The sequence below is a fragment of the Lytechinus pictus genome, chromosome 4, assembly GCF_037042905.1.
Source record: "Lytechinus pictus isolate F3 Inbred chromosome 4, Lp3.0, whole genome shotgun sequence".
Lineage (NCBI taxonomy): Eukaryota > Metazoa > Echinodermata > Echinoidea > Temnopleuroida > Toxopneustidae > Lytechinus > Lytechinus pictus.
In genome coordinates, this window is record NC_087248.1 from 1,459,300 (window position 1) to 1,479,162 (window position 19,863).

Consider the following 19,863-nt stretch of genomic DNA (forward strand, 5'->3'; position numbering starts at 1 on the left):
AATTTAAAAAATAAGTAAAAAAGCAAGCCTCTTTCGACATTGTCTTCTAAAAATGCCAACATAAGACGTTTCATTTTCAATAATCATACAGCCATCATATTATATGTAATACATTACCAATGATCGATGTGCAATATAATTGGCACAACCATTTTGAATTTTATTTAAGTACTAATTTTTTTACACAAGTATGTATTTGTTTCGTGTCACATTTACTGTGCAATATATTTAAAGATCAGGTTCTTTCTGTTCGGTATAGATACATATTTTCACCTCATCTGTGAATATCCATATTCATTATCAATCATATTTGTTGTCACTGTCTATCTCTGTTTTATTTACTCTTTGTACATCGATTATTGAATAATATATGTTTAATGCTACAGTGTAGCTTGGCAAGGAAGTGCATTTTGCTAGGAGCAATAGCGCAACCGATGATATCGACAAGGCAAGTAACAATTTATCGTTGATTATTTTATACCCCCCAAAAAAATAACGGAAAAAGAAGTATTTTTCTTTAAATTGAAGCAGTCTACAGGTATCTGCTTTAATATATATGACTTGATGGCCTTTTAATGAAAATTATAATTCTACCTTTTTATAAATATGAAAATGTGCCAAAATATATACAGTAATAATGTACATTATGCATGTACTCAACAAATGATATATATATATAATTTGTAAGCTAACCAAATCAAGACAAAATTAAAGGAGACACTGAAAATTAGTTGGCACTTTATACCAAATTTATTAAATATGTAAAATTTCATTCAGCTATCAGTTTACAGTGGGAAATCAAACCTTAGGATTGGACAACCAAATGTTTCATACTTACATGTATCCATATGTGATATCAAACATGTGTGTTAAAAACTCCAAGAATCTTGACAATTCTATAAGTGTGAATACATGATGAAGTTTTAAACAAATAAGTAACTATTAGCTGACTGCTAATAAGTGTGAGTTATGTTAAAATATCACTAATAATTCGGATTCTGACAGAAATAAACTTGAATACAAAAAAAAAATCCTTAAAAATTTCAGACCATCTACTTAGCTCCTTTCTAACATTAAAAGTACTATCACGCTGTCAGCTGAAGAAGGACATTAATGCACCTTTTAACTCATTGACTACTGGTTTCTGTAATTCCATACACTTTATACATGGATCAACCAGTCAATGGGTTAACAATGTCTATGGCTGAAAGATGATTATGCATGCCAAGTGTACAGATTGTTGATATATTATGCATGACTTTCATTGCAGAATGTATAATAAATTGTATACATTTTTACTGATGACATTATCAATAAAGAATGATTTCTATTATCCTAATGAATGGGCTATCATTCAAAAGATAATTCCTGATTTTGTGTACTAGTGTTGTTCTTTCCCATACAAAACATTCAAGAACATTATATCTTTGTTAGTTCAAAGATACAACATATAATATTTCATGTTATTCTACAGGCATCTAATATTTGATAAATGATATTAATATCATACATTCCACCCTTGTAAGGCATACCTCATGGTATCTAAACTCTCTATGCGCTTCTAAAGGACTTGTAAAATTACTAGATACTTGTAGAAATAAAGAAATATTATTAAGGACCACATTGCATAAAAGTTACAATTATGTTAACAATGCTCAACAGCTAATCAAAATGAAGGATTCCATTGAACTTACACTAATGACATTGTAACTGGCAGGTTTGAAAACAAGGTAATGAAAACAATATATTAATTACATAAATACATCTGGCCTCAATTTTACTCATTCTCACTAACTGAAAGTGATACAATTTATCGTACAAGCTGGAATATGGAGACAACAGTAAGTACTTTTTAAAGTTCCACATACACAGGGTCAGACATGTAAATACTTTATAGAATTGCCTGACAAGTATCTCTGATGTTGATCTAAACCCTCACCCATTCCATGATCATTATTTAATAGCAATAATAAGGAAGTGGTGTTGTTTTCCCTGTAATGTGATGACTTTAACATAGCAATGCACTTTATACCATACATGTCTTGTTTATCTTCATCAAAGGATGTATGCCTTTTGCCAAATTTAATTGTTTAGATGTGTGACAAGATAGTACTAAACACAATATTTCATTCTGATTCATTGCCAAAATGTTACCCATAGCAGCATATTTTCCCACACATAATGTATATTCCCACACTAAAAAAGGAGAATTTTGTCTAAGAATGTGCTGCATTTACTTTGATAAAAATTTGAATAATGGGGAAAATGCAGTGTAAGTAATAATAATTACTGATTTCAAAACCCATCTGATAGTCTAACCTCAGCTTCAAAAGCAACCATGAGAAATGCACTTTACATAGACGTCTGGAAAAATATGGTAACAAAATTTCTTCATAAGGTAACAATGATGGTTGTAATACCCGAGGATCCATCATAACATAAATATGGTTGCTAAATTTCATGAGTTCAGCTTAACTCTGATGAAAAAATTTTGATGTAAGAATTTGTTGGCAGGCAAACCAACTAACTGACTTACTTTATCATTAGTCTATAAGCGCTCTACAGTAATGCAGCATAGTTACCCTGGCTTTAGCAGAGCAGCTGTTATACGCGCTGTATTTCAAAGAATTTCCTACCAGGTACCTATTCACCTCACCTGGGTTGAGTACAGCGCAACGTGGATAAATTTCTTGGAATCAAACCCTCGTCCCTCTGATCGAAAAATCAGTCAAAATCACTAGACCACGGCACCCCCACTATTCCTATATGCCCCTTCTGCTTTTGTTGGTGGATAACAAGTTTGTTCCAAAAGGGAAAAGTTTGATTAGTTTTGAAAGTAAAACCTAGACAACTTTATGAATGAAAAAAGTATTAAGCACTTCCTGATAAAAATGTTATCAAATGAAAAATAACTTATTGTACAATTGGAATGTGCATTGGCATTTAAAAAATAATCAAAATCTTTAGTGAGTCCATATATAATGACACCACCTAGATTAGAATGACTGGACGTAAAGATGATCTGTGGAATGCATAGCTTACTGGACGGATAATCCGGGAGGTGGGGGGGCAGTCAAATATATAGCTGTACACACGCGTGACCAAAAAAACGTGTTTAAAGGGGTGTTTTTTCAGTTTTGGCCACGGGCCGCGCATGCACTCGTTAAGGGTATCAAAAACACTAATTTTTAAGAAAAAGGGGTAGTTTTGAAAGACTGGCCAATGATCAATCGTAGGGTCAAACGTATTTAGGGTATTTTTTTCCAAAGTTTTTTTTTTTAAGACTAGCGTGGTGAGGGTATGTTTTTTTTCCCCGGGGTCATATTCTGGCGACAACTTGTTTAGGGGCCAAAATGTGTAAATAGAGCCCACAAAAAACTTGTTTAGGGGGTTATTTTGCACACAGAGAAAAACTCGTTCAGGGGGTGTTTGGAAATAATTTGGCCACGCGTGTGTACAGCAATACATTTGACTGGCCCCCCCGGGCGGATGATATGATCCATGGTAGAGGAACCTAACCCTGGATCATACGGAGCACTGCAAAAAAAACCTGCAACCAATCCAAGTAAACTGACCTCTCATAATCAATCATAATTCTTATTAGATACAAACTGTGATTGAATGCTGCTCTGCTTGATGTATCAAAGAGAGTGTAGATTAATAATAGCAAAATCCAATACATCAGTTTGGTGTTCGGTGTGCCACCTATCGGTTGCAGCAGACAGACCGAAACTCACAATGCTTCATGGGGAAAAAGTCAACATTGAAATTAATCTCTGTGACCTGTGCTGCATGCATGCAATTTTGGTGCGCATGCTGGCTGGCTTGCGACTCAGTCGGCTTGCATATGCTGTCAACCAGGGTCCAGGAGGTGAGAGAAAGTTGACACATATTTCTTTCAAAAATTTAAGCTGAATTCTTCCTCTGCTTTTGCCATGGTTTTCATCTGTAAAGCAACATACACACACAGTCAAATTACAGTGTACTAGCACAATGCGCTGCCTGCACCTGCAATGTCGACCCTGACGTTAGAAATTGGCATGTCCGCTGCAACTGATAGGTGGAACATCGTATTGTGAATCCTCCTAATTGCAAAGTTGTAATCCATATTCACAAATTACTGGAAAAATAAATTCTTGCAGCACCCTCTCAGGGCAGGATCATGACTCTAATTTCCTCTCAGATGTAAATCAATGGCAAAGTTGTGATAGATACTTGCAATTAATTGAAAAAGAGGTTTCTTGCATCCTCCTCCTCATAGTGGTGCGTGTCATGAGTCTCCTTTCCTCTCAAAGGTGAACCTCATTGTAGAGCATGTAAAACTATCTACTGGGTTGGATGCCTACAGGAATGAAAAAAAAAGATGATCAAAGTACAATGAACCTATTAACAAAAGAGCATCTTTGGATGCAGACCAACGTCAACAAGAAGTCAGAAATAGATCATGTACGTATCATGAGAGGGAGGGGGTATAGAATGGTGCTATATATGAGGTTCCTTTCATTCAAATAATTGAGAAAGTATTATCCTTTTAAAGTGAATCTAAATTCATCCATTTCATTGAATAAAATCAACAATAGGAAGGCAATATGTAAAGATTGCCAGATCCATTGATATCATTCATCAACAATATAAATAGAAATGGCAACAGGACTAGAAAAAAGTTTATCAAAGTGATACTATAGCATGTCCCTGCAACAGACATAGAACCAACTGTCTTTACATGACAAACACATGATTTGAAAATGATCCCCTGGACCTGGTAACACAAATGTCTTGTCATTTATGAATTATATTTGACAATGTTTCCGATTGGTTGATAGGTGATATACCGGTATAAACAATTATTGCAAGCAACACCAATCTTTATTAGCCAATGCTATTAGTGGTTGATTGTAAATGTTGGGGTCATGGTGGCCATGGTGGCTGAATCCAGAGATTTTATCAAAAATTAAATCCTTGGCTTACTGGCACTAAAAAAATTAAGACATAGCTCTCTTTCAGATGGGTAGTACTACATCTGGGAGTAGACTGGTCAATGTAATTTAACGTCTTGGGCCCGTTGCATAAAACTTTTTACCTGAGAAAATTCAGGGTTTTTTTACCGGAGTTTTTGCCCTGTGTTAAAGACAATGGCAGAAATCAGACTAACCTTAGTTTCCAGTTTTTACCAGAGTTTTCTCAGGTAAAAAGTTTTATGCAACGGGCCCCTTGTTAGAGGGGAACAGTTTTTCCTTACCTGGCAACCAGCATTCTTGGCCATGGCTGTAACCTTGTTAACAAACTCCTGACATTGTTCTTTTTTGAGTTCTAACATGTATCTAGCTGTCTCACAGATAATAGTAGCCTTGTCTGAAAACACCGCTGACATCTCAGGGGTCAGGTGATGAACCATACTGTAAGAAAACAAAGATAATTCAGCTTGGATCGGATTAAACTTGACACGCTGTCATCATGTCTACAAATACAGTAGTGATTCAAAGTGATTGAATATTGCAGATTACTTCAAAATGAACTCAGGTGAAGTGGCACCTAGATTGGATAAACATGCAATGACCCATGGTCTACTAAATATTTTGATTCATATACGGTTTCACACCGACCCCTAGTTACAGGAGCCAACTGTCTAATGGTTTCAACGATTTCTTGTATGACATTATCCACCTTGGCTCAGCAAGGGAAGGGGGGGGTTAGGTACCATACTCAGTAAGACTTCATAGTTGAAAATCTTGTTCAGCACCAAGAAACAGCTCACCAGTCGTCTATGAAGCATACATGTACATGTGCCTGTCAACCCTCATAACCAAGAAATAGGAACAAATTACGATGAAAGCTTCAGAAATATGAACAGGCAGGTGATAGTGACAATTTTCCCAACACCAGAGTAGGAATATTCCTATTTAATAGGAACAGTTGGCATGAAGTCATGCATGACTTACAAACTGCTTGATTAAACATCATCTAGGATTAACCACACCACATGGTAGATCCATAAGCCTCTTTCAAGTTACTACTAATATGCAAGACAATGATTTAATTTTGGGGAACAGAAATTGATTTCTATCGATAATAATGACCCCCCAGATAACTAAACTGGGGTCTTAAGATGGAGAAATATCCCACTCCATCTCTGAAGACAATGTGTTATCGCATGAAAGCTATCTATCGCTTTGCCTGAATGATTTCTCCTTATAGGCTCACCTGTTTGAGAAGTAGATGACATCAAAAGCTCTCTTATACTTGCTCTTCTTCTGAAGGTCAGGTGCTGAACCAATCGGTAGATAATGGATTTCAACATCATCCAAGGACATCAATTCAGCTAAACAAACAAAATATGTGAAAGTTTCAAACAACTTTATCATGCTCTTTTAATCAGGACCCATATTCATAAACCTGCAGAAGTCTAATTATCACTTATATTATACTACATAGACCACAGTTCACAAACAGACTTATTAAGGTTTGACGAATTTGGGCCCAAAGGCATAACATTCCAGCAGTTTTATCCTAATTTTTGATGTTCTAAAAAATTGAACCCCCACTTCCTAAGGATCTCAGCTGTTGATTGGAATGCTACCAAATTTGGTATTCACATATATATGTAGTTTGTTATCATTTTCTACATAATTGCATTGTCTAATTAACATCATTACTCTTTTTAATAATTCATTCTTAATCAATTTCGCAAATATGCAAAAAAAAAATCCTGAATTTTTTTTTTTCATTTCCATGGTCCCAATAGTTGAGGCTTACGTGTGTGCAGAACTGTCTGTTCTTAGCGAAGCTGCCCTGTGGCATATGATTTGATAAGTTTGAATGTTAATTCCAAACTGATAAATATAGAACTTAAAATTAATTTACCAGTTTCAGTTTCTGCTTTCCCATCTTCGACTTCCACCTCCTTTCCATCATCTTCCTTCTCTTCTTCCTCCTCCTCTTCATCTTCTTCTGTGATTTCTACCAGTTTACTTTCTTCTTTCTTCTCTTCAGATGGTTTAGGGACTGGCATCACATATCTCTCTTTGTGTGTCAGCTCATGTAGGAGTGAAAGAATATTGTACACAGCAACCTCTTGACTAGTCTATAGAAAGGAACACAAGCAGGGAGAATAAAATAATAATAATAATACTATGCAACATTTATATAGCGCTCAATACAAGAGTTTCAAAGCGCTGCATACTATTACCCCAGGTTTAGCACTGCTACCCTGATCAGGCGCATTGAGCATTCAAGGAATTCCTTCCTACTGGGTACCCATTTACTACACCTGGGCGGAGAGCAGCAAATGTAGATAAACGCCTTGCCAAAGAACAGGAGTGCAGTGTTGGAATTTGAACCCCTGACCTTGTGATTCAAAGAAAAGTATAAACCAATGATTCTTAAATCTAACATTTGACAGCCATCCTGAATAGCATTGAACCATGAATTTCATCAAACCTTATCAGATTCCTCAAAGCTACATACTGTATATTCAATTAATTCTACTAGTTTCAATACAGGTGACAAAAATTGATTCAGTAAGTTTGTATTCTTGTAAATTGAGTAATGAAATACAACATCTATTTATCTTTCATCAATATGAATTTGATAAAATCAAACTCTATGACAGCAATAATAATCCCTAGCACACGCGTCTGCATTTGGGACTCGGCTAAATAATCTGTACAATAGAACCAGAACATTCCTAGCTGGATTTGGTAAATGCGAAGATGGCTTTACCAGACAATTGAAAAGGAATACGCATGTACATGACAATGTCTATTGGTCTTAAAACTTTATTTCTGCTATATTTGACCGAGAACATCTGATCATTTAATTAACAACCTGCATGAGTTAAATTTCCAGTAAAAGTTGATGCCAAGCCAACTTCAATATCAAAAACTAATATTCCCGTCTGTATCGTGACTTAAAGTGAAATGACAAAAGATAGCTTTTCAAAGCTTTATTCCAACAAATGAAAACCCCTATCACTGGATTATTACTCACCTTAGTGTACAGACCATTTGATTTCTTGAAGAAACTATCTTCCTCACATTCAATGCCATAGCTGAGGTATGGACTACAGACTACATCCCCCCAGTATCCCCTCTCAGCTATACGATCACCTCCCTTGAAAATAAAAAAGACACGTATCGTGTAATACATACAAGTTTTTAATAAAAGGAAACATCACCTTGGAGCCTGCTTTTTCTTTGGCATCAAAGGAATGTGAAAGATGTGAGAAGAAAACAACTTATGTATTTGTAAACAATCTGTTTTTTTTAATATAAAATAATAATACCTACATTTACATAGCGCTGATTACACTTTGTTTCTAAGCGCTTTACACTGCTACTATTATTACCCCGGTCATCAGATCCTGGATGGGGAGCCTTCCAACAAGAGGTCCAAGACTCAATTGTTAGGCATGCATCATAGCTTTTTGCATCTACTGGAGACCCATTTAACACCTGGGTAGAGAGTGGCAAAGTGTGGCTTGACACCTTGCCAAAGGACACAAGGCCACGGTGGGATTCAAACACACAACCCTCTAATTGGAAGGCGAGAGTCAGAACCACTACACCATGTCACTTCCACAAGATAGAATAAAATAATAGAATCAGTCAATGAATCAATTCAAACAAAATTTTAAAAACGTGACAGATCAAGCAAGATCAATCTGGGGAACATTTCACAAAAAATCATGTCAGTGTATTTCACCGACTAAATTACTCTTAGCCAATCAGATGAAAGAATTTCAGTAGCTTATAACAAATAGCGAAAATAACTATTTATTTTATGAAATACTTCCCTGGTACCCACCTTTCTGATGATAAGACCCGAAATCAATGTTCTATTCTGAATGTTATAATCTGCTTCACGGAGTCCAAATGCTATCCCGGTCTCTCTCCAATAGGCATACTCTCTGTTATTCAACACACCTTTACCTCTGTCCCCGAGCTTCATGCTGTAGTCCCAGTCATACGCTCCTTTGCGGGAGTCATAGCGTACCTCAAGATGTTTGCGTAATCTGTTATCCCTAACACATTGAAATTTGATAAAAAGAAAAATTATAGAATCACTATCACATCAAGCAAACATCAACCTATCTTTTTTGATAATATATTGCTTCTGCTTGCTCTTTGAATGATAAAAATTTCTAAAGCTCTGTTTAAATATATTTCTGTTCATTTCATTTCAGAATTAATATATGAGCACCCCCAACGTAGGGTCAGAATTACCCTAATAGAACAAGCAATACATAAATTGTTCCTTAAAGCCTAACCTAGGGTTGAATGCTATAAGAATAGGGACCTTTGAATCTACAACCATTGAAATAGACTTGCTGTCAATGAAAAGTGTTAACTTTAAACGTCTCATTCAATGATAACTTACCCTCACTAATTAAAAAAAATGTCTATTAAACTTACCAAAATTTTGCAATATCAGCCGTCCTTAGATCAGGATTCCTCAAGAATTTCAAGATTACTTCCATTTGGTCTCTCTCTTTAAACTTGAGTGCGGAGAGATGAACTGATGGCATTCTTTCAGCGAGGTAATCAGCATCCGTTACCATCCTGAAAATCCAGGAAAAATAAAAATATGAATCACATTCACTTGTATTTCTAATGTCAAACAGTGAGTTAGAGAGCAAGTTTGGCCATGGCAATGGGTTCATACAAAAATACTAGATGGACAAAATCAGAGAACATCTTTACATCAATGATGACATTCCCCCAAGGAGTTCATGAAGAGATCAGACCATTTGTGATATTTGCTGACCCATCTTTTTAATTAACAATTTCTTTATAAATATCTTTAAAAAGAATGAAAAATATTAGATCTTCACATAAAGGAAATTGATTTTTATTGACATTAACATAAGGGGTTCATAAGAAGATTCTAATATCTTAAATGCTTTTTTCTCACTAATTTCCAATTAAGAATCAAATGAAATGGAAAAACCAGAGAGAAAGTATTCATAATAGATAAATTTATTTTATCAATATTCACCTTAGTAGTTGATTGCTCCTTGATACAATGTAATCAAAGACTTGTTGCCTGATCAGAGTATTGCCGTAGATCTCCAGGAAGAATTCAGTCTTCTCCTGCAGACCCATATCCTTGGGTGGCTCCAGGATTAGGTGGAGAAGAAGGAGCTGACGGATGTAAAGCTCCAGGTTTCCTTCGATGATGAAGAACTGTTGAGAGACAAAGAAGAAAATTTCTTGAATGATCTATAGGTAAAAGAGCAGTAATGGGTTGCATTTTCTAATTTAAAAAAAAAAAAGGCAAGAGATTAAAATGATAGGAATCTCACTTTATAACTTTTCCTCTCTAATTGCCACTAGGTCAACATTTTCCATTTGGTTCCATCCCTAATGGTCTAATTTCAATCATTTCCATTCAGTGGGGTATGTCATCAATAGTTTTGTCAGACAAATTTGACAACTATCCTTGATTTTTGATTGGCTGAGATGCAATGTTACCATGGTAACTTTTGGATAAAATAGAGTTTGCCACATTAAATGTCTGATGGGTCCTTTCATAAAATGCTTCCTTGGCAAAACCAATTTCCTCTAATATTCACTTGCTCTAACATCACTTTAATAGTATACATCAGCGCTTCTCAACTATTTTTTACTCGAGGACCACTTTGCCTCTCATATTTTTTTTAGGCCAACCTACCAAAAAAAAAAAAAAAAACGTCCATTTAAATGAAAATAATGTTTCATGAAATTTGAGCACAAAGCTCTGAAGCACTTTCTAAACAGTTTGAAAGCTTATCTGCATTCACAAAAGTCTGGTAAATGGGCAACAATAAACTACATCAAAGACCCACGTTTGACCCACGTAGACCGATCGGACAAAACATGTTCGGACAGGTCTGTGCAATATGTTAGTTTTTCTCCTTCTGGAGCTTCTCGCGGCGCACCTGAAAAAAATTTGCGGCCCATATGATTGAATGAATTGTTAATGAACCAAATTTTTATTTGAAAAAGTTGGCATTAGACAAAATGATGTTTGGACCAAGCAGAAATTAGACCAAACTGATAGCAGACAAAGTGAATTGAGCCAAGATTGACAATCTGAGAATTAGATCATCTGCTAGTAGTAGACTAAATGGATCGAAACCATTTCACTCACCTTCAGTTTTCTCTTCCTGTGTCTCCATGCTCTAGCTACTGTTGTAAGTAGATGTCGTATATCACCACTACCAATCAGAAGGATTTGAATGGCATCATCAGCTCCATCATTTACACTTACGTCTTTGATTCTTGATACCAGATCTGTAAAACATACAATTGTAAAGGGATGTCATTAGACATAACTGTGTTCAAAGATGTAACTTGTAATGGGCAATTATCTATTTTTAAAAAGAGAGTTTCTATTATACCCGTGTTTGTTTTGGATTAAGTTACATATTTGAACATTATTTTGAAATTATTCTTTCTATCCGAAGGGAGAAAGAAAGATATTATTATTATTTTGAAATTGTTATTTCTATATGAAGGAAGGGAGAAAGAAAGATAGAAGCCGAGGAAGGGAAGAAGAAAGAAAGATAGAAGCCGAGGAAGGAAAGAAGAAAGAAAGAACAACATTGAAAGAAACACAAAGAAAGGGAAAGAAGGAAAAGTAAGAGGAAATGAAAGGAGAACAGAAACGTAAAAGGAGAGACAGAAAAAGAGAGGATCCATATTTGATTCCCAGCGCTATCAACCCTGTATTGCCCGATGATACCTCTTAAGTAACCTTTTTACATCCGTAGGCAAGCCTGAGGGTTAGACCACAAACAACAGCTGTGATATTACGTAAGACTAAGAGCAGCTCTGCCTGTAGGCCTTTCTGAATTAAATTATTGTATTTGATATCTAATCAAGTTTTCAAAGGCATATTATATTTTGAAATCCAATGCATTTTGTTTTCAACTTCGAACGAAAAAAATACAAATGACTGCATGCGCTGGCGAGCGAGTTTGCATATGTAATTGCGGTTTACTTCTTTTCTGACCCATCGAGGTCAAGAAACACATGTTTAGATTAAATAACTTGCCTGGGGTGATTTAGGTTTTTCATGGTTCAAAACTAGGGTTTGCCTTCTCCAACAATGGTTTTGCCTCATGCTTATTCTTTCGTCTTCTCCCATTCTCTCTTTTTTCTTCTCTTTCTGCTTCTGTTTCTTCCTCTCCTCATTTTTGTCCCCTTTCCCATTGTTCTTCCCCTTCTCCCTCCTTCTTTTTTATATTCTTCTCTTTCATTTCCTTATCCTCCTCCTCTTTCTTCCCATTCTCCTTCCTCTTGTTTTCTTTCCATCTTAGTCTTGACTTGTTCTTTTCTTGGAGTTGGGGTCTTCTAATCTAGCTTTTCCTCCTCTTCCTCCCACTCACACTACCGCGTTTGGCAGTGGATTTCTAACTAGTGGGTCGCGTGTGCTGCAACGCCACTTCTGGCGTCCACAACACAAAACTTCCATGGCTTGATTTTTCTGTGTGCGGCGGCATGAACCGTCTTCCTCCTACGGGTCCTACCTACTACTAGTTTCTCCCATTAATGCATTGATTCTCCCTTTTATCCAACTCCTTCCTGTTTTGATGTCTTCGTTTCATCTTTGGTGTGTATCATACACGCATAAGTAACGAAAAGACTAGACCAAAAGCTTTGGTCTCTGTTACATTGGTTGTTCCGCTGAACTCCGTTGGCTCCACTCACCAAATTACAGTGACCGAAGTACTAACTCGATCTGTACAGGGACTTAATGTCAATGACCATATGTTTATTTATTAAGTTCAGATAAACCAGGGCAGGAGCTAGGGAAGTGGGATTTGCGTGACAGCCGAAATAACTAGTAAGTCACTGGGTTTTTTTCCTTTTAAGTTTATTTTTTCCCATTTTGGTTTCAATTTCAGGCCAAAACATAATAATAATATTTATTTTGGTCCAGTTCTTTTCATATAATTTTAGTAAATAAATATTATTTTATTAGACAAAAATTGCCATTGGTACATGTAAGGTACCCCTAAATGGCGGCTGCATGATCGCGAGCCGTCTGTGTACGAGGAGAAATACTAGGCGGACATATGCTCTCCAAAATGGGGTAGAATGGGGTCGCAATAGCACTCCAAATAAAAGGGGAAAAATGTAAATTATGCACTTACCTCGATATATGGATAAAGGTCTATCGTGAGACACAGAATCCTGACATCGAGGCACAAACTGGACCCTCAAAAAAGGAATAGTTAGACCTCTGTCGCATTCGTTCTCGGTATCGATTGGCCATTTTGTTTTCAAGTGACAGAAGGAGAACGAACGTGACAGAACTTTTCCTTTTTGGGGGGTCCAGTTTGTGCCTCGATGTCACTGTCACTTTTTGTCAGGATTCTGTGTCTCACGATAGACCTTCATCCATATAATCGAGGTAAGTGCATAATTTATATTTTCCCCTTTTATTTGGAGTGCTATTGCGATCTCTATTATCATTTGGAGAGCATATGTCCACCTATATTACACGGACGAGCCCAGGGGCTTACCGTGTATTTGACCATACTCACGGGACTAGCGTGATTTATGGTCTAAATATTTCTCCAAATGAATTGTGAAAACAGAAATTATGCACTTACCGCGATTATATGGATGAAGGTCTAACGAGTGGCAGTTTCCTGACATCGAGGCACAGACTGGAACTTCAAAAAAATGAATAGTTCTCTCCTTCTACCCCAGTCTCGATCGGCCATTTTGTAACGATTCATAACAAAAATGGCCGATCGAGACGGGGGTAGAAGGAGAGAACTTTTCGTTTTTTTGAAGTTCCAGTCTGTGCCTCGATGTCAGGAAACTGCCACTAGTTAGACGTAGACCTTCATCCATATAATCATGGTAAGTGCATAATTTCTGTTTTCACAATTCATTTGGAGAAATATTTAGACCATAAATCACGCTAGTCCCGTGAGTATGGTCAAATACACGGTAAGCCCCTGGGCTCCGGCCCGCTGCGCGGGCCGGAGCTCCCTGGGTTACCTGGGGCTGGGTCACTCTAGGCGACACCCCAATACTTACCCGTGCTAATAAACTGGGACTCCACTCACGCGCGTTTGGGCCTCCCTAGCTTAGAACTAAGCACTAATATCACCTTAAAAACTAAATCTACAAGGTATGATGGTGGGCCCTAAGTCTGCGCACCTAACAATTTGAGTTAAGATTTCACATGAATTTCTTCTTATTTCACAAAATCTTTCAGTTAATAAGGTTCCTTATATTATCATGAGTAAGTGTACCAAATTTCTCATTGAAAAATGAAAGAAAATATAGGATTTTCTTGAAAAAACCTCGGGCAGTCATTTTCAGATTGAAAAAAAAATAGTACCCCATGTCTGCGCACTCATTTACTTTGCACACGATTCGGGGATTTTGATGAGAAAGGCTGCATTTTGAGGCCGTCACATGAAATGCCCAAATTTCATTATTTTTCCACCATTTTGAGTCAGATTTTTTTATGAATACCTGTCTATGTATTGCATGTGTAAAGTCTGTATTCGTTGCGTATCTTCTTTTACTAGAATTGCGCAAATATGCGTGTGCGCAGACAAGGGGTACTGCGCAGACTTGGGGGAACTTGCCATATGTATAATCTATTTATAACTTTAATAATGTTTAATCGGTACTCACCGGTTCTTTTGTTGCATTTTCAGACCATTTCTCACAATTCTTCGTAAATATTTGCGGCAAATTTTGTCGCCATAGACAGCTTAGCGTCCATCTTTATTGATAAATGGAGCGCCCTTTACGATAGTTGTTAATGCCGCGGATAAATCGTTAGGCATTTTGGCCTGTGTTCAAGGCGTTCTTTCTGTTTTATTTTTTATATTGAAGATTGTGCATTTGTTGAATAGCGCCGTCTACGTCAGGTATGAGATCGAGTGTATAAATACACTCTTCCAAAATAATTATGATTCCGACCTGGCGCTGTTTAACTTCAATCTCTTTCACCTAAATTAGCGATGAATGCTAGCATTATAAAATATATATTATTAACGTCTGACGAAAAGAATAACCAACCGATCAGCTGACGAGAACGCGAATCACGTGATCTTCATATCAGCTTCGATCGCGAGTCAGAAGAGAAGAGCAGCTGCCCAGAAAATCAGGAAAAAGCCGTGAAAATGTAAGTTCCCCTTCATTTCTTTCATTTTTTGTTGTTGCTAACGATGCATTTACACTATAAAATTATAATTTAAATAAGAGTAGGGTGTCTGGAGAAAAAAATTATTTTTCTTATTTCAAGAAAATATCACATTTTCTTTATGAATTTGAAGAGAAATGACCTTCAGACTGACAGAAATGTAACATTTTTGAAAAAAATCCAATTATTGGCTGCAAAAAAGAAGAATGAAATTAGGTCAATTTTCAGCATTTCTCTGCCATAGACTGTGTAGTTAAGAAATGGACACACACAAATCCAAATTTTTAGCTTCTGAGAGCTGTTAATAAGTGTTATAAATTTATTATTAACGCCAAAAACTTGTCCATAAAGGGTCCAATAGGATTTTTTATGCTCTATCTGATGGTATGATTTTTATAAAGATTTGGAAACCAGATCACAATGAAAAATTGCGACAAAGTGAAAAAAATTGTGCAAAACAGAAATTTCATTTTCCCATAGAAAACGCATGGAGAAATGGCAATCTCAACACACACAAAAATAAGGGTTTGCAATTTATCTCTAAATCCTTATTTAAAATGATCATATAAACTTGTCCTTACTGTCAAAAGAAGCCCCTGAATTTTCTCTTTCCATACATGCCAAACACAAGTTAATAATCAATTGAGATCACATTTTTCTAGTAGCCTGGGGCCCGTTTCTCAACACCGTCATAAGTCTAACTTCTTGACTAAATCGGAGATAGTGAGCTACTTGTCCGCTAACCGTTTCACGAAGCCCTCTTTACCAAGACCGGGTACAACAACCTCACTAAATATTTATGACACCTCCGAACCTGTCATAACTTCTTTCTTAATGACGTAGTGGCATCACGTGGGTAGACTATGACATGCAAAATTGCCTCGAAATTTGACAATTGTAATCTTACGTAATCATTCATAGAAGTTGAAATTACATTGCAAAACAGGTGTGATAGATCATTCAATAATAATTGTTATGCACAGAAACTATCAAAACTGTTGGTAAAACGCAACAAAACCACTCATTTTAAAATAGTAAAGTAATTGAATCGATAAAGATTCTACCACGGCAGGTCATCCATAACTGGACTCGTATTCGTCGTTTTCAAACACTTATCAACATTTTTGATAAATTCTATCTCTAATTTATGCAAAGAATTTGTCAAATCGTGTGTTTCGGTATGTAAAAAAATAAAAAAAAATTAATTTAAACTATATTTTGATGATGTTTGGAACCATAAATAAACGTATAATTATCATTATTTTACAAAGATAACAATTGTGGTTTACTTTCGTAAACTATCAAAATTTACTATCCCGGGGATACCCATCTCATTGTCCCCATGTGATTTTTTAGTCATGAAATGATATATTCATAATTTGATTTTCTCAGCAATTAGATGCTCAAGTCTTCATGGTTTAAGTATGCATGGTTCATATTTTGCCTCTGCTATTATTTTTATTAGATGTATTTCCAAATTAATCACAATAATTGCAGTTTTATCACATTTTTGCTTTTCAAAAATTATGCTATTTTGTGACTAAGGCTACGTCTCGTCTGCTCTTTCTACCGATAGTATCGATATCAAGGGATTCTAGTTAGGAAGCCCTTCGTGAAACGGGTTTAGTAAGATTGGAACTAACTCCGTGGTTGGTGGATAAAGATATGACTAACTTGTCCAGGTGTTGAGAAACGGGCCCCAGAACTTCCCCGAAAAAATGTGCCATATTTTCCCCTAAATCAGCCTGTTTTATGCTGACACTTTTCAGTGTGGCTTCAGACACCCTAATAAGAGAAAGGAATATAGCTTGTACTTGTGATATAATTGCCTAAATATCCTGTTCTCAGAGATTTCTAACCAAAAATACTACTGATGTCGCCTATGAGGTCCATACATGTAATGTTGGACCTCATTGGTACTAGGAGTGGGGCTGGGTTAGTCATAGACAGCTGGCAGCCGTCTGTTTTGAGGAGTTTTTTAACATTTTGTTTTTTTTATTTCTCCTCATACACAGACGGCTCGCTATCGTGCAGCCACCATTAGGGGACTTGCAATGCAAAATCCCCCCGTCGGGGCTCTTCAATTTTTGTCTTTAATGAAATTTTTTTTTGAAAATTAATGCGACCAAAATACAAATTAACATTCCCTCTTGGCATTTATTGCCAAGAAACGGAGAAAAATCAAGTTAAAAGGAACAAAAACAGTGACTTACCTCGGCTGTCGCGCAAATTCACTTCCCTGTTTTATCTGATCTTAAGTACATAAACATATGGCCATTGAGTCCCCTGTACAGATCGCGCTGGAACTTCGGTCTCTGTATTTGGTGAGTGAAGCCAACGGAGTTCGGGGGCCTGTTGCATGAAAGGGTCTTTCGTAGAACCATTCTACGTAAGAACGAGATATCGCTCAACTGTTTCACAAAGCCGATTTGGGCGATACAAAGAATGGTCCTTGGAAAGACACCTCCAGACATGTCCTACGTAGGCATGATCTTCTTTGCACACCGCCCGCCACCGTCGGCATTGAGAGAAAATGCATTTACGGCAAGCCACACTGACATATCACCTCTAAACATTTTTTTTGGTTGCACTCTGATGCATTTTATCTTGGATGGTGCCAAGTTATGTTTTATATGGCGGCTATAGTTGTCATCAATTTCAGGTCGTCTTTTTGCACGGCAGGACGACCAAAAACGGATGTCATTTTAACTTCTCCGGGGTACATGTATTATTCCCGGGGGTAATGTATAGGGCCAAATATTTTTTAAAATTATATGTTTTCTTCTATTCTCCCTCCGTCTTATCCCCACCCCTTTTCTATTAAAAAAATAAACTTGAAATACTTGAAATGGGCGGCACTATATCTCTTTAGCCGACCCCAGTCATGCTTTCTCATTAAAGTTAAACAACTAATTTCTTTAAAAGAAATTATGTAAGGTAAAAAACGTCACGGTTCAATAACATTCTGCAAAAAAAAAACAAGACAAACAAAACTAAGATGTAAAACATGCTAAATCATTTATTTATTTTTATTTTATTTTCATTATAATTATTTTTTTTTGCTGAGATTTATTTTAATCAATGAAAATTAATTGTTGGATTTGAAACAGTGAAACAAAACAAAAAACCTGCAGCTAATATTGAATTTAAGATACAGATTAAGCCTATAGCTTACGAATCCATCACAATCATTACAAATGAAGATAAGTTCATTAAAGAAAAGATTATGGAAAGTCCATACGAAGAGGCGCATTTTAAATCTTATATGTTATTTCTTAAACCTTATATTCTTATATAAACTTCCATAAATTAAGTGATCATCTTTAAATATGACCAGCGTTTATGATCGTTGTCATATTTAGCATTATTTCTGTAAAAGTATTTTTCCATTGCGGATTGATTCACACCTTTTTCTATGTTTTAATTATTATTGCAAAGTACTACTTTATCCACTTGGACATGTTTGCAGCAATTTTCATATTTTCATTTTCTTCTGTTACTCATCATGCAACTGAGGTATATTTATACTCTAAACACTCACATTTGTATTTCTTGCGTTATATCTGACAAATAAAATAAATAAATTAGATTTTTCACACGCAGCCTCTCATATTTTCCTTTTTAGTCTCATACAATCAGACACTGTTGATTTTGTTTACTCCATTCAAACCCTATATTTACCTCAACAAATAACATATTAACGCATAATTTGCAAAATTATCATTATATACAAGTATTCTATAAAAATACAGAATATTGAACTCATAAATGTCGAAATTACTTAGTTAAATCAATTTTTATGTCGAACAAGGGTCTCTTTCGTTGAAATATCAATAAAAGGTGTCTCTAAAAAGACACCGTGTTCTAAATAAGAGAAATAATGAAAATTTCGATTTTATTTAGTTATGTTTGTGAATCTTTAAAGTTTTTTTCTCTTTTAACCTCATAAAGTAAGCTCCATACATCAATTCTACTATCAGTAATAAATAAAACATTATTTGATCTCCTTTTATTGAAATATCGGATTTTATGTAAAGTCGTCATTCAGAAATAAAAGGTTCAGGTGACGATGAAGACTAAATATTTTTCCGATACTATCGATATCAAACGATGTCGCGGACTTGAAAGACAAAATTGCCTTCGTGAAACGGAAAGCGCTGATTTGTCGCCAATCTTCCTATCTCGGAAGAATGGTCCTAGGACGTTCCTACGTATCGCTCATCTCGTCATGCAACAGGCCCCAGCTGAACAACCAACATAACAGAGACCGAAGCTTTTGGTCTAGGTTAGTCATTACCGCGCCGGCCACCACCGGTATGACTGACATCAATTTCGATATGTGGGGCCATCGAGACAGTTCGATGACAACTCACCTTTGTCCTGGAGATCTAACGCCGAGCTAAATCCCCAAAACGTGATGGCACCTAAAGAATCAACCATCTTCACTGCTTATGGAGACAATTCTATAATGTATTCTGTTTCCGATGATGAAATAAAGTGTCTATTTCATCTTGATCTCGGGTCTTGAAAGATGAAATCGTAACTTGACAACGGAAAACAATGTATGGTGTCGTTAATGGCGCAGATCATAAACAGGAAATAAAATAAAATAAAATAAAATAAATCAAACGATTTTTTTTTTTTTTTTGAATGAATAAATAAATGATCTTTTACTTCCAAAGTAGAACACTAGCGTACAGACAGGGG

The 19,863-nt window shown here is 36.1% G+C and overlaps 1 protein-coding gene across 1 annotated transcript; it reads right to left on the reverse strand.

Annotated features, from left to right (window-relative positions):
• Nucleotides 1–727: 727 nt before the first annotated feature.
• On the reverse strand, nucleotides 728–19,739 carry LOC129259722 (dynein axonemal assembly factor 3-like). The gene is made up of 10 exons (XM_064098049.1): nucleotides 19,530–19,739; nucleotides 11,128–11,270; nucleotides 9,994–10,181; nucleotides 9,411–9,557; nucleotides 8,803–9,019; nucleotides 7,987–8,109; nucleotides 6,862–7,081; nucleotides 6,202–6,319; nucleotides 5,240–5,396; nucleotides 728–4,342 (listed from the first exon to the last, which is right to left on the reverse strand). The coding sequence occupies exons 1-10, from the start codon at nucleotides 19,594–19,596 to the stop codon at nucleotides 4,271–4,273; spliced, it is 1,452 nt and encodes a 483-aa protein (XP_063954119.1). The 5' UTR covers nucleotides 19,597–19,739; the 3' UTR covers nucleotides 728–4,270.
• Between the last annotated feature and the right edge of the window lie 124 nt (nucleotides 19,740–19,863).